We start from the raw sequence: 15,230 nt of genomic DNA, 5'->3' as shown, positions 1-15,230 counted from the left end.
GATCATTAAAGTACAGGTTTTTATTTAAACAATTTATAAAACTTCTATTCAAACAATTTAATTTGTCATTAATATTTTTTAGCCATTGAATAACTTATCTATTATGTATAAAACTTACCCAAAAAGAAACTACAAAAGGTAAATTGTTAATTAAAAAATAGTAATAGATCCAAACATACCCATGTATATTTTAAATAATTAATTTCAAAGACGTAAATAAATATTTTTTATCTTTAAATAGCACGATTTTTTTAGTACCAAACAGTGTGTGTCTTAATGTTTAATATTATATTTTTAACTTAGAAATAAATAAAAATATACAAATATAAATTAAATTTAATCTGCCGTACTTTTAGAGGCAAAACCTACGGTTTGCATTGACCGACAGAAGAAGCTGGTGGAAAACATTTAGCAGCGGTCCGTAAACGCGTTGCATGGCGGCTTTAAGCGACGATTTTCAATCTGTAGCAAATGAAACAAAAAACGGATGCTACGTCATGATGAGATCAGCAGATGCTTAACTGCGGGAAAAATGTCAAGCTTAGCGACAGAATAAAGCTAACGTTTTTTGGCCGGCGGATTAAACAATTCTTCTTTTAGCGGCGGTTGAATCTGCCGCTGTTTATAGTTACTAAAAAAATATTAACAATACAATAATGTTGGCAATACTAATGACTAATCAGGAATTATAAAAAAGATTAATTTTTAATATGTATGATTAACAGTAATTACTAAATGAATCTAATGTAGATGAGTTTATTATTAAATTTGAGAATTTAAGTAAATCCTTCTTTTTCCCGCCAAATGACAATTGGCAGATTTTAGCCTCTCGATTTCAAAAGACTTCTCTGCAGCAAAAAAGGGCATCCAATGCCTCTTCTCTTCGAAGGAAACACCATAAACAAAACACTCACCACCAACCCAACCACCAGCGGCATGGACTTCGTCACCTTCCTGGGAATCCCCGGATAGTAGCAACCCACTACGTCCCTGTGCGATCCCGCAAACGTCACAAAAGCCACCAGCGAAAGCAAACCATGAAATCCATCTTCCCATCTCAGTCTGTAATCCGCCGGAACCCTCGGTTTTTTCCGCCCGCCGTTGAACGTCCACATGCCGTTCACTGTCGCCACCCCGTAGTACACCCTGCCCGCCGGTGTCCGGAAGCTGTCGGTGATAGCAAAGAACACGCAAGATGCCGAGAGGAGGAAGATGAAGGAACCCATCAGCCGCCTACTGAGGGCGGTGCAGGCTCCGTCGTTGGTTAGCAGAGGAGCGAAGATGGAAAAGGCGAGGATGGTTGCTGTTGGTAATAGAACATTGAGCCTTGCTGTGCCGCTTAGTATTGCGTTGATTACGTATATGTAATGTGATTCGTCAGCGTGATCGTCGTCTTCATCTTGGTCTTGGCTGGTTATGATGAGGCGTTGTTGGGTGTCTGAATCTGAGTTGTAATCCATGGATTATCTTCGAGGAGGTCTGGGAAATTCATGGTGGATATGTGTTTAAGAGGAAGAAGAACGGGGGATAAGATTCTTTGTTTAATCGAGGAGACGAGGAATTCTGTTCATTTCCTGCGTTTTGTTTTGCTCATCCGCGTGGTATTGGGATGCCTTGCGTCCTTTTGCACAGAAATCATAATAGAAACAAATATTCTTACTTTATAAAGTAGTGTATGCATTATTCATTGTACAAAATTCTACTTAAAATATCTAGTAATACAAAATACGACCGAAAAATTAATGTAACTTGCAGCAAAAACAAGAAAAAAAATGGCAGTTGTTTCCCTTCTATTTCTTCAAAAAATAAGTGATAAATGGATGTGTGAACGACTGTTAATAACAAATAGAAATTAAATCTCTTTACCATCTTATAATAAGCTGACAAAAAATTTTCAAACAGAAAATAATTTATTTACTCTTACGTGCACATAATTGGTTAATCCAATTTTAAATTTTTCCTGCAATGAATCTATATAGCTCATATTCCATAATAAATTATCTGAAAATTAATTTATCACATATTTAGAATTTAAACACAAATTGGGTAATAAATCCATACTTAAAAGTCAAGCCACTTTTATTTCCCCTTGAAATTTTAAACAATGTTTTAAAATGATTTGGGTAAATGACCAAATGATATAATTGTTTACAATGAAATTGAACATCTGAACTTGGGTATCCAGAGAAGGAAAGAAGCCTTATTACGTTCTGAAATGCTGGGGACACAAGCATCAAAGATCCAAAACTAACACCAAATGGCGGCAACAACTTTTCATTGATACAAAATAATATCTGTAGGCTTCATTCACCGGGATTTTCTACACTTTCTCAATGGCTTTACAAAAAATAAAATATATATATATATATGGACATGTAGATGGATAGGGGAGACCTACGGAGATGATGAAATTTTTCCCCAGAAATTTGCTAAAAATTGCAGAATGACGAGGAGGGCTCTTACATAACCTATTTACAATAGCAACAATATCATCTCAACTGACTGTATAGATCAAGTAAATAAATAACCTGAAAAGAAGAGACCTACGAAGAAAAACCATTTATCCCCCCTTGCTTCTGGGATTTGTATTGAGATAAATGATAATCTTCATGAGGCTCCGATGATCCTTGCAAGCACCAATCGTCTGGAACACTCAAGAAATGAGTAGACATGAACTTTCTGAATCTCTTCTTATACTCTTTTGGGGAGATAACAGTTGGCAAAACATTCTTGGGAACCACAAGTGAAGACTTAACCCATGTCTCTAGTTGCTTGTCCCAAGTATATTGCCTAAGGTAATCAATAATTCCACAAACAAGCTCCCGCCGCTCGGTGTCCACTCCAAGAAGTAAAGAATAATCCATTACATTGATTGACTGGAAATAGACGGAGGTGTCAGGAGTGGTAAAGATTGGAAACCTAATTTTTTGGACCAAAATTTGATAATGCAAATAGAAAAAGGAATGAAAAATGTATAAAGTGCAGCCAGAATAGAGAAAACGAACTAGCAAAAGCATGTGCATGTTAACAGATTCATAACCATGGAAGCAAAATGCTATTTGCTCTTTTAACAACCTCAGAAGGCGGAGCATTGCCAGAGTGTATCCAGTTAATCGATGAAAACATGTCAGCGACTATGTCACATGAAAAGATGCTATTAATATAAAGAATTAACAGCAAAACTCACATAGAGGAAAGCAGTGTCATTCCAAACAGCCCGTTGCAGGAGACGCTTTGCTGTATTACTAACATATAATGGACAAGAATTCATGTCATTGACAAAGTTCTGATCCAGAAGAACATCTCCTGAACTATCAGCAGCTGAATTAAACCGAGCATGTAGAGCCCCTTTAAGATCATATTGACGAGTAATCTTTCGACCAAAAGTGAGATTCTCCATCACCATGAGATCATGCCTAATCTCTTTTCCACTTTTTGGATGTCTTATGGTCACCTGCAAAGTATATTCAAGCATTAAGGAGAACAAACGATGAAATAAAAAAGCCTAAACATAGTAAGGTTAAAAGTATAAACCTGATAAATCCCAAGAACTTTGGCAAGACAAGTTTGGTTCCCCAAATCAAATGATTCATTCATGTACTTGAAATAATGCGGAGCAAACTTCTCAAATGAATCATATTCTGTTTTCTTAATTTCCTTTATAATGAACCTGTCATCAATTGTTTTAGCAAACAATGATTTGCTTTTGCCACCTTTCGCATCCCAGATTCTACAACGACTGAGAGAAGCGATAAAATCAATTTCAGACGGGCAACATCGATTCCGAAGATTACGGAACTGGCTGGCATATAGACATCTTACTGAGTATTTGCTCTTTCCAAGTGACTTTCCAGCTCCAAGAGACACTTCCATGCTAAGACCTTCAGGCAAACTCAGAGAATCCAACAAATTCAACCCATCAAAACTGGAAAGTCCTGTCTCTTCTGAAGAAATGCTTAGGGTAGCCTGGATTGCATCTGAATCAGAAGATCCATTAAGAGACCAATTTGAGGATGTCATGGTAGGAATTCTAGATATGCTGTGTAAACTTTCAATTGCTTTAGCAGCCACTCCAGACTCTCTCCTGCTGTCTTCATCAACAATTTCTGCAGATACAGGTATATCTTTCAACAAGGCTAGTGCACATGCAATTATGCTCGAGACTTCACCCTCATAATCCGACACAATACAATTATTATCTCCCAGAGGTATGTGTAGCCTTGAACCTTCTTCACTGATTAGCTGACAGACAGTGGATAGGTGCTCTAAAGTATAATTATTGACGGATTCAAATTTTGGCAAGTAACCTCTCTGAAGACCATTCAAGTGTATCTGCCGGATTTCCCAGAAAGGCATCCAGAACCATCCACTTGATCTTTCTAAGCTTGATGATATTGAATGTGGAGAACCCTTTCTAGACATATTTGTATCAAGATGATCATTGTTCTCATATTCTACGGTAACTGGAGTTATTCTATCTACTTGCAGACTATCAGAAAAAGGAATTTTATTGGGTGGATAACTGTCATCAGAGGGATGACGGGAAGCAGAAATGGCACATGCGTCTGAATGTGCGTGGATCCTAATACCCTCATCAATATTAGATATGTTATACTTATCATCTTGTTTTTCCACATCTTGGGGAGGACCAGTAACTGGAATTTCTTTTACTGAAAATTCATGTCCTTCAACAGGTTTGTCCGATAGAATTGGTAAATCACAACAATTATCAGGAACTGTGTGACCATTTTCCAGTTTAGCTTTTGCCTCTTTATCCCTGGCACCAGCAGCACCATCCAACTTTGACTTGAACCATTCTGCATTTTCCTCACCAATTCCTGTCACAACTATTGCTGGTGCAGGCAAGACCAGCGAGTGCAAACGCCTGTCCCATATACGTGCCAGAAGCAGAAGCTCCCATCGTATTCGGTTCAAGTTGAGAAGTTGTGGTAAATCTTCCTCCGGCTTCCCATTCTTACCAAGGCCACTCTGAATTTTAGTGCATTTTTTTCAACAATAAAAGCCAAACAGGAGAAAAAAAATGAAATAAGATAACATAAAAATGAAATCAGGGACTATTCCTATTGATGCAATTGCAAGTACAGAAAGGTTATACTGCAACAAAACACTAGTTTTGCAAAAATTCAGGTTCATAATTGAAATTTTTCATAATAAAAATAAGCCTCAAAGGATTCAGTGAGCCACCAATCTTGCAAAAGTGCATTTGTGCACCTGACTGATTGCATCAACCACATAAATCCATAAAGGTAAAATTTCTTCAAACAAGTACCAAGAGAGAAACTAACCTCAAACTCCAATTTTTCCTGCTTCAACATCGCTTCAATATCTAAGAAGTTCTTCTGTAACCCTTGAAGGATTATAGTTGAACCAATGAACTGAGATTTTAACCGTTTCAATGAGTTTGCAACCTCTCGGAACAGTAAAATTCCTTTTGCATAGACCTTGAGTAGGAGAAAAAAAACATACTTCCAATTCAAAATCATTACTAAAAGGAAGAATTCATCAATTACATGAAAAGATTAGATTTCAAAACTGGCCAAGCATATCCAAGCATTCACATAAATCAAAACCAAGGATTTAATCAGGAAAAACGCACATTTTCAAGTTCTTCCTCAAGCCAATCTCCTCTAATTGAATTGCTGAACTCTAGCTTTTGAGGAGGCATAGAGACAGTATAAGTTGTAACTTGAGAGTACTTGAACATTGCAATCATGGGGCCAGACCTATATATGCATGAAGGTTCCATAAGTAAATGGACAGAAAAAGATATGCAGGCTAGCAGAAAGTTGATTCAAGTAATTAGCATATAGTTCCTCAAAAAGCATTGGGGCACCATAGCCATTATATGCATTTAGTTGAGATCTCCACGTTTTTACTCACAAATTTGTGAAAACAAATCTTCACCTTGAAACTCAGAGAAATTTTACTTACTCTACTCATTCAGAAGAAAAAAAAATCATGTGGAGATAGAAAAACGACATTAAATGAAAGGAGATAAACCAGACCATACCCAAAAAAATAGAGGAAGTCTCTGTCCAGAGAATGGCCACAACCAGAGAAACTACCCATGGAAGAGTTATGAGAAAAGCTGAGCTCCAAGAACTTTCCGAATGACAGACCACGTGCAGCAGTGCAGATCAATACTCTTTTTGTAGATTTTGGAGTTCCATTCCTACCTTTACATTTACCACACCGACTCCACATCCAGAGTTTTCCTCTGGCTTCTCCAGGCAACTGTTTTCCATTGGGAAGCCGTCTCACTTGTATTGTGAGTTGCCTACTATTATGAGCATAATAGTAAAAATGTGCTTCTGGCAATTCACCACATGTCATGCACTGGCTTTTCTGCAGCATGAACAGTTTCCATCAGTCCAAAGTTGAGCTAATCCAGCCCAAGAAAATAATATGCAAACTCAGTTACATTAAGGGTTAACAAACTTTACAATGGAATTACAGAAGCAATTCTTCGAACCTAAAAAATAAATTCCGTACTAGCAGATAAGCTACCTAGGGCTTTACCCATTGAGATTCATAGTAAACTACGTAAGTGTAAAACTTGGTAATAAAAGGAGATCTGAGAAACCTGATTTAGTAAATTGTCTTTAAGAAACTTTCCCAGGGGAACATCAAAGTTCTTGTAGAACATGATATGAGAAAAATGGCTCTGTTCACAAACAATTCCTTTCGAGGCATTCCGGCTAGACATCAAAACCAAAATACTCTGAGAATCCACCACTTTGTTGACATCATCCTTACACTGCATTTGGTTTTCTTCATTTGCATCATCTATTAGTATATCTGTCAGGTTGTCACCACATAATGATAAAGACTGTGTTTTTCCATCCTCAATTGATTTCGTTTCATCAGAGTTACCTTTACTTTCAGCATTACAGTGATCACAAACGTCTGGAACTTTCAGAACTGGAATTTCTTCTAAGATCCTTTCAGACTCCTTTCCATTTAAGCCAAGATATGCAGACAGAGACCGAGAGGTAGCAGACGCAATAGGAAAGCTTTTCCATATAACTTTCTTCAGGGATGCTGAAAGAGATGATAACCCAGTAAAAATGGCTGGATTATACGGCTCATAAGATAACGCATAATCTCCATCTGACACTCCATTGACCATTTTATCATATTCCAATACCCTGCTGACATGGGAATTTTCCTCGTGTAATCCATTCAAAACAAGGCTATCAATTTTGATTAATGCAGTTTCAGTGCTAGAGTCATCAAGACAAGGAACACTTGAATTACCAATTTCTAAAGCAGGAGATAGCTGATCTGTTGGTATGACTTCTCCTACTCCAGCAAAGGGAATCGTAGAGAACATTGCCTTCTGATCAACAAGGAAAGAAGTCTCAAGGATTAAATGATATGCCATGACAACTGCACACTGCACCACATATTTAACCCTCTTCAATTCATCACTATGGCTTCCTTTCAGCAAAATCTGCATGCATCAGGCAATACCGTCAACTAAGTAAGTACTGTTGTCCAAGGATCCACAATGGATAATCCATAGAAAATTATCCCAAAACAAAGAGCATCAGCAAAATATCAATTATCAATGTCAAGGTACTGAGTAACTTTTTTCCTCAGATGAATAGCACAATAAAAATATCTTACTCTAAAGGAAAGGATCAGTATTAACCATCTATATCAGAAAAACAAAAGCTGTGACAAGTTATTTTATAGTTTCAGGATCATATCAAAGTCTTGAATTCAATATTACTTACCAACTAGTATGGTTTAATTACAAAAATTTGAACTTACAGTGCAACCTAAACGTGTGGGACAGCCCTCAAGAAACATCAATGTTTTAGTTGGCTGCTTGCCACCTTCACTAACAGCAGCATGCTCTTCTATAAACTTCTCAATGTGAAAGGAATCACACTGCTTTAGCTTTTGATTCATCAGAGTATCGGATGATACAATTTGCGAACCAGTACAGCGAGCAACTCTCTCCAAGCGATGGAGCTTCATGTCAAATATCAGTGTCATTCCTTTGGAAAGGATAGACTCTTGAACATCACGAGAAACACTTTTTTCTACTAATACAACATTTGGATGGCACATTTCTATCATCTCAATGACAGAGTTCAGATGATCCTTTTCCTGTTTGCAGCCAAATGATGAGAAAAAAATAGCATAATGGATGATGAGAAAATACAAATTTCCTGCTAGAATACCTGATCCATTAACTTGAATGATGATAAAACACTGGAAGACTGACCAAGCACACCTTGGATAAGCAACAACCTTGGATTCTTGTACTTAGTTGGCATGTGCTTGTGAGCAGCATGCTTTTTAAACACCAAGCCTTTCACTACTTGACTGCAAGACAATATTTTAACCTCATGAGTAGCAAATAAAAACAAAAATACATTGTGTGATAATTAAGAAAATGTGAGGACACCAAATTAAGATGTTGATAATCTCCCTTCTAAATTAAAAGAAAAGATAAACAAGACAAAATGCCATTTGATGAGGGGCCATAAATGATATTCCCATGTTGTCAAGGAAAACATGAACAGGTACAAATTCTTTCTTACTGATCAGATAATTTTCTGGAAAAACAAAGTGTATTTAATCAACATATTTTGTAGCTCTTTATTATATTGAAGATTATGTATTTAACATTAAAACCCTCTAGAATAACCCAGTAATGGGCAATGTTATCAGAAGTTAACTATGTTAGTTGCTGCACATAAATAATCAAAAGTGTAATATAACTAATAACTATTCTGGCTATATCATATCACCTTTGGCTGCGAGACCCAGTTGCTATGCATTTAACTTTCACATAGCCATCTGGATCCATTGGCTTGCCATCAATACCATCAAGCTTCAAAAATGAAGCAGCTTCCCAGGATAAAGAAGTAACTATATCAACCCAGTTTTCACCATCTTCAACAGGTGAGGCAACACCAGCTGATTTTAGAAGCTGACTCACAATTGCTTTAAACTTGCCATTTATCACCTCTTCCATTGCTTGTTGTTTTTCTTCTTTGAACCTGTAGTTTCCACAACCTTCATCATTAGAATGACTAAAAGAACTTGGATTGCCCCAATTGACGCCATCACCACACTCGTCGTCGTCATCATCATTATAAGCCACACTACTCTCCAAGTCATCCTCTGGATCTTCTGATTCTGGAGGTTCCCAAATCTTGGCATCCATCAGATCATCGTCGGGATTTGAACTTCCAGATTCCCCAATAGAACATTTGCTATCATATTCTGGGCCAATTCCTTTTGCTTCCAGAACATTAGTATTTTGAACTATGTCCACTTCTCTAACTACATCTCCATCAACACCATAATTTCCATTCTCAATCACTGTATTAGATCTATCAACCCCATTTACTGGACATTTTGAGGGTAACTGCAGTACTTGGTCACTCATCCTATAGCTCAAATCATCATTACTGCTGTCTGCTGCACCTTCATGATTTACCCTAAGAGAAAACATCAAAAGGACAATTTGTTTTAAGCAGAACACAAAAGTTTGTACACCAGAAATACAATTCAACAGCAGATAACTACCTGTCATATGAAATTCCATCTACGGAAAACTCACCTAAAATGACAGATGAATGAAAGAAATCATCAGAATACAATATGATGGTACACAATCTTATGTCAAAGAAGGGTCGTTTTATAGAAAATTGATAGAGAAATATACTTGAGCTTGAGAAGGACCGATCACTGCTTGACAAGGAAGTCGTCGGACTGATCAATGGTGTTGCATATGGACTCAAAACATACTTCTTTAAAGATTCACGTTCTTGCTTCTCCCAACAAGATTTACAGGAACCACGAGGGCATTCACCATTCAACTTCAGAAATTTCTCATTCTGCTGCTTATTATTGCCCTCAGACGTACAAAGTTCTCCGCCACAGGTGTGACACATGCTACACATCTGCTATAAAAAATAACTCCAGCTGGTATATTCCAAAAAATGTTGAGACTAGACGACCTATTGATTCAGGAAAAAAATTAAACTGATATTCGCTAAGAACATAGGTTACAGCTCTAAAAAATAAGTTGATTTAACAAAAATCCATTTGATTCTTAAAATCAGAAATTGAGAATCTGAGGTTAGTGCAACTCAAATGTTTAGAAAAGAAGATTTATTAATACAGGGAAGTAATCCCACTTCATGGAACATTTTCATTGAAGATTCTTAGCTGATGAAGCCGCAGCGTAGAAGAGCAGCTTAAAAATTTGGAGTTCAATAGCCAAAAATAAGAGAAATATGAGGGCAGTGAAAATTTCATAGCTTAATATCCAAAAATGAGAGATAAGGAGAACAAAGATATCGTTGAGACCAAAAACCAATTCAAAAACTTCTGAGTGAACAAATGATAAGCAAACTTTAGATCCAAATTTGTTTCTTGCAAACTAGGTGAATCAGACTAGTAACATAATTTATTTACTAGAAAGGTTTGTTGAGCAGTGTTCTATTAGATATTCTACAATTTGATTCCCATTTAACTTGTGCATTGCTTCTTCACCATAAATATAATTGCATCATAGTACTCATATTTGAACCACCTCTATGCCCACAATGTAAAAATTAGAGTCAACTAAAACGTGAGAAACTTTCCAATTTCAGCTATCAGAATTAGTCTACTAATTAAGTGTAGGAATAATGTAAAAATTAAAAGAGAACCAAATCAAACGAATTGGACCAAAAGCCGGATCAAGAACGCTACTCCCCCATGCCACCTAAAGGGAGCAAATAACCAGAAAAAAGCAAAGAGAGAAAAGCACATATGTCAAAATCAAACAAACAGAAAGAAAAGTTAGCCAGTCCTCGAAACTCAGTAGGAAGACACAAAATACGATCTAAAACTCAAGAATTTTAAACCATTGTGATCCGCCTAAATTCACACTGGCATTCAAAATGCCGGAAAATTTTCTTAAAACAAAAAGTTTAGCAGAATAGAGCACCAAATAAGCTTGTAATCGAACTCTACAAAAATCAAGAGAAAATTGGAAAAAAAAATAACATAATAAAATTAATCATAGCTAAATCCAGCAATCCGAATATTTATCTTATCCAAAACTCAATCTAATACTTGTGTTCCAAAATTATGATAAAATTTATTTATCCAACCAATAATCTTGCTAAAACTTAACCGGCAAATTCAAAACAACAACAAAACCAACGACTAAGATTTTGAAAGAAAAGACCGACTGTGTATTTAAAAGAAAAGAAAATGGGGGAGAGAAACAAATGAGAATACCCAAATCTTGAGTCTAAAGCCAAAGGGAAAAAACAAGACATGAATTGATCGAAGTAAAAAGAATCTCAAAATCTTCAATGCAAAAACAAGAACCGAGACATGGAAGAAAGAAAGGTAAAATCAAATCTCAAAGATGATATCACAGCAAATTGATCTGTAAAACTCGGACAAGATCACTAATTAATCAATCTGCAGTTTCCAAAAACTTGAAAAAAAAATTCAAATTCCGGGGGGAAAAAGAGAAAATCTATACATTTCGGTTTGAAAAAGTTTGCATCTGCAACTCTCAAAAATAAAGTTAACCTACCAAAAAAGCTAGAGAAGATAACTTACCGTTAAAGAAAAATCAAGAAGAGCAACAAAGATTTGGCTGTGACCTCAAGTTGAATCACAAGCATAATGGAAAAGCTTTGTTTATTTTCTATTTTCTGTCTATAGAAACAGGCTTGTTTTTCTCTCTCTACAAAGCAAAGAATAATAGGCTCCGGAGTGTAGACAGGGAGAGAAAGTAAGAGAAGAAGGGTACGGTACAAAGACAAAGAAGAAGAAGAAGAAGCAGGAGAAATGAGGAGTGTGGAAAAGGAAATGACAATTTGACACAGCTAGAAAATAAATAAATAAATAATAATAATAATAATAATAAAGAGTGGGGTCCACTCGTGTGGTACACAGAAGAGAGCGTGCTTCGTAGTTGGTCACAGTAAAAATTAATTTTTGAAAATAATTTTGTTTAAACGGAATTTACCCCCAAATACGGCGTAGACATAATGTAATAAATAGGGAGGATTTGTTTGACTTGTTTTGTACTGAAAAGTTTCCACGGCTGTGTCGCTCCTGCTCCTATCATACACGTATTTCTAAATACAACATTTTATTTAATTAAAAAAATTATGAAAATATAATCCAACAATTAAAATGATATTTAAAAGTTCCAGTTCACAGTCAAAAGATTTTAATCATTCTAAATAATTTTAAAGCTCATTCTTATATATGATTCTGATACATTTAATATTTTATTTATACAGACTACTCTTTAAATTAATAAAACTAAAAATTATCAAAATAAAAAATAATGTTAAAAATTTGACAACACTGCAATACAGCTTTTAATTTTCTATTTTAAAGAAAAAAAAAATTAAAAAAATCACCCTCATATTATGTTATAATTAACAATAATAGTATTTTTAATGTACCTAAACTAATTATCTTTTCAAACAATTTTAGTAACTAAACTACATACGTTTTCTTTATCATAACTTTTCTATACCATGTTGATTTAAAAGCCGTTGGTATTAGTATTTCAATCCTTCATAATAAAACTTTTTTAAATTTGTGTGATATAAAGATTTAAGTTGTTTTGTGTTGATAAGACACAAAGAACATTGTTTGAAGAAAACTAAACAGCATTAACACGTGTTCTTATATGATACGTGCGAGTGAATAAATAAGGAAATTTAATTACTCCTCCCTCAATGGTAAATCTCATTAAATATCATCATATTATTATGTGATCCTTTTTTGATAAGCTCATCAGTTGTTGTTTTTTTTTTATAAGCTACTTACATAATGAAATATACTATTTGTTCTTAAATGAATAATTAAATTATTGTTGAAAATGTGTCGCACGATGCCAAGAACAATTAAAATTATTTTATATACATAATAATTTAAAACAATAAATTTTGTTTTTCTATACTTGAAACATCAAATATAATGGAAATAACATAAGAATTTTGAATTACAATATTAATTATCTTACTTCATAAAATCTCTAAAATGTCAATGTGAATATTAGATCCATTCCATAAAACTAATTCAAGGATTATTTTTATTAGATGAAATTATATGTAATATTCGGGTCCCAAAAACGACCTGAGATAATTTTTTTATTCTTTAATTATTAATTTAAAATAATTTATTTATTTTATTTTATTTTTATTTAAGTAAAATTTTGAGAAAAAAATGAATTAGGTACAACATTGAAAATAATTTTAGAAAAAAAAATGAAAATTTAGGTTATCGATGTGTTTTTAAAAGAAAAATTGAAAATATGATGTCAAAGTACAAATAGAAAAAGTTCGGCCACGTAGGATCGCCCAGTCAACAGCCTTGACGAACCAGAACGTGTCGCGTGGCAAGACGCACTGACGTCGATGCCACGCAGGAGGCCACGCTGGTGATCTGCTACCCTGCAATCGGACTGTTCAGGATCGATCCCGCATGCATGAACGGTCCGGATCCGTCCAATCGCCAAAAAATGTAAAAATTCCTCATACGAGCTCAGAATTCGATTCTGAGTAATTCTGTGGCCAAATCGGAGCAAGAGGGACGACAGATGAGTCGAAAATCGCGAGTATAGCCCGATGGAACCGCCGTAACTAAAACCCCAAAAATCCTCCGATGAATCTCTTTTCGATTTTCATTTCACGTGATTTTTTTATCATTGTGTTCTCTGTCCTTTTCTGTACAAGGTAGCCAAAGAAAGAACCTTGGCCACAAAGGAAGACCGGCGGAGTTGCCGCACATCGAGGTCCCCCCCACGGTAGGTTTAGTTTTTTTTTAATGATTTTCCGGTCAACCGATGCCCCTAACGTATTTTTCTGTAGGGATACAATCAAAATTAGTAAGTCGAGGCAAAACACCACCGTGGGCGGTGGAGTCGGTGCCGGAGCACGACACCGCTGCCATGCCGGAACCCCAAATTAGCCAGAATGAGTTTTGGACACCGATTTTGAATTTTTATGGTATTTTTAAGTATGTGACGAATGTCTTAAATTTCATAGAAAAAATTTAGGGAACCCGGTACCCGTTAAGAGACGTAGTAGACAGTTCGACATCTTGAAACACTGATTTAGGTAAGGATCTCTCACCTTATTCTCCATTACGGTAAATTGAGACTTAACGATGTATAATTTTATATTTTTATGAAAAATTAAAAAATCCTAAAAATAATTACATGTTACTAGTGGAGGCAGAACTGGTTAGTTCACAATTATCTTGATGTCCTGTTTATTTTTATGTACTGTCTTACTTACTTGATTTTTCTATAATATATGTTCTTAATTTATAGTTCATTAGTCTTATCAACTTATCTAGTTATTTTGGTTAAATACCGTCAGCATAAATGTAATTTAATTTATCTGTGAATGTGATATGAGATATTGGTATGAGTTCATTGGTTATTTATTGATGAAAATCGGTATGTGAAATACTTATTGGTTACCTAGAGAAAGGACGAACGAGCCCGATACATAGGGAACCCTACCATGAATGTTACATCAGTTGGATGGAACTGGAAAGTCCCTTACCAGAAAGGTTTTGGAGATATGGTTCACTCTCATACCGGACGAAATATCGAGGTGATGGAATATTTGACACTTATTACCGGACGAGATATGGGGACGGTCGGTTAATTATAAAATTGGATATTTTGTTCACGAGTAGGGAGGCCACCCCTATGGACCCCATGGGTATCAATAAGCAAATAAAAAGGGAACGTTATTGTTTGTCATTCTCTTATGTGTGAAAGTGAAAAGTGACATAGAGATGGGTCTTCATAGATTGTCTTTGTAAAATTTGTTATAATAAATATTAAATAAATGTCTTCAAGTTTCAAATGTATTTAAATAAAACAAGGGTTTCATTAGTTGTTTTTTTTATTTTTTTACCAATATTCAGTTTTTCATATATGTAATTAGTGTGATATTTTTACTGAACTAATGTATCTCACTATTTCAGATCAAGAGAACCAAAATTCAGATCCCGGTCAGCAAAAGAGTTGTGAGTAGTTCACTATTTAAATTCCCTTCAAGTGTTAGTGAAGGTTGTCATAGGATGCTTAATTATTCATTATTCATTTTTAAATTTTTTTTTTTTTTGTATTTTAGAAAGAACATTCTGGTAATTTTATTGGACATTCAAAATTATTGTGCAAAGAATATAAACTCTAAATA

At 35.2% G+C, this 15,230-nt stretch overlaps 2 protein-coding genes across 4 annotated transcripts; both read right to left on the bottom strand.

The window, feature by feature from the left end:
- Positions 1-246: 246 nt before the first annotated feature.
- LOC110813304 (protein DMP2-like) lies at positions 247-1,646 on the bottom strand. Its single transcript, XM_022040383.2, has 2 exons — positions 915-1,646; positions 247-462 (listed from the first exon to the last, which is right to left on the bottom strand). Exons 1-2 carry the CDS (start codon positions 1,458-1,460, stop codon positions 409-411), a joined length of 600 nt encoding a protein of 199 aa, XP_021896075.1. The 5' UTR covers positions 1,461-1,646; the 3' UTR covers positions 247-408.
- Positions 1,647-2,258: 612 nt separating this feature from the next.
- Positions 2,259-11,852, bottom strand: FAB1D (FORMS APLOID AND BINUCLEATE CELLS 1A). Of its 3 annotated transcripts, XM_088220563.1 has the most exons (14): positions 11,611-11,852; positions 10,701-10,756; positions 9,710-10,004; positions 9,571-9,604; positions 8,787-9,482; positions 8,214-8,358; positions 7,798-8,139; positions 6,605-7,474; positions 6,032-6,366; positions 5,618-5,744; positions 5,307-5,462; positions 3,535-4,989; positions 3,188-3,454; positions 2,259-2,876 (listed from the first exon to the last, which is right to left on the bottom strand). In XM_088220563.1, exons 3-14 carry the CDS (start codon positions 9,945-9,947, stop codon positions 2,544-2,546), a joined length of 4,998 nt encoding a protein of 1,665 aa, XP_088076689.1. In that variant the 5' UTR covers positions 9,948-10,004; positions 10,701-10,756; positions 11,611-11,852; the 3' UTR covers positions 2,259-2,543. The 3 variants fall into 3 exon arrangements, with proteins under 3 accessions (XP_088076689.1, XP_021895972.2, XP_021895973.2); XM_022040280.2 differs by lacking the exon at positions 10,701-10,756; XM_022040281.2 differs by lacking the exon at positions 10,701-10,756 and having other exon boundaries at positions 9,710-9,947.
- Positions 11,853-15,230: the final 3,378 nt, after the last annotated feature.

Source organism: Carica papaya, chromosome 1, assembly GCF_054855325.1.
Source record: "Carica papaya isolate Zhongbai chromosome 1, ASM5485532v1, whole genome shotgun sequence".
Classification (NCBI taxonomy): domain Eukaryota; kingdom Viridiplantae; phylum Streptophyta; class Magnoliopsida; order Brassicales; family Caricaceae; genus Carica; species Carica papaya.
The sequence above is the reverse complement of the archived record's forward strand: the minus strand, read 5'-3'. Positions and strand labels throughout refer to the sequence as shown.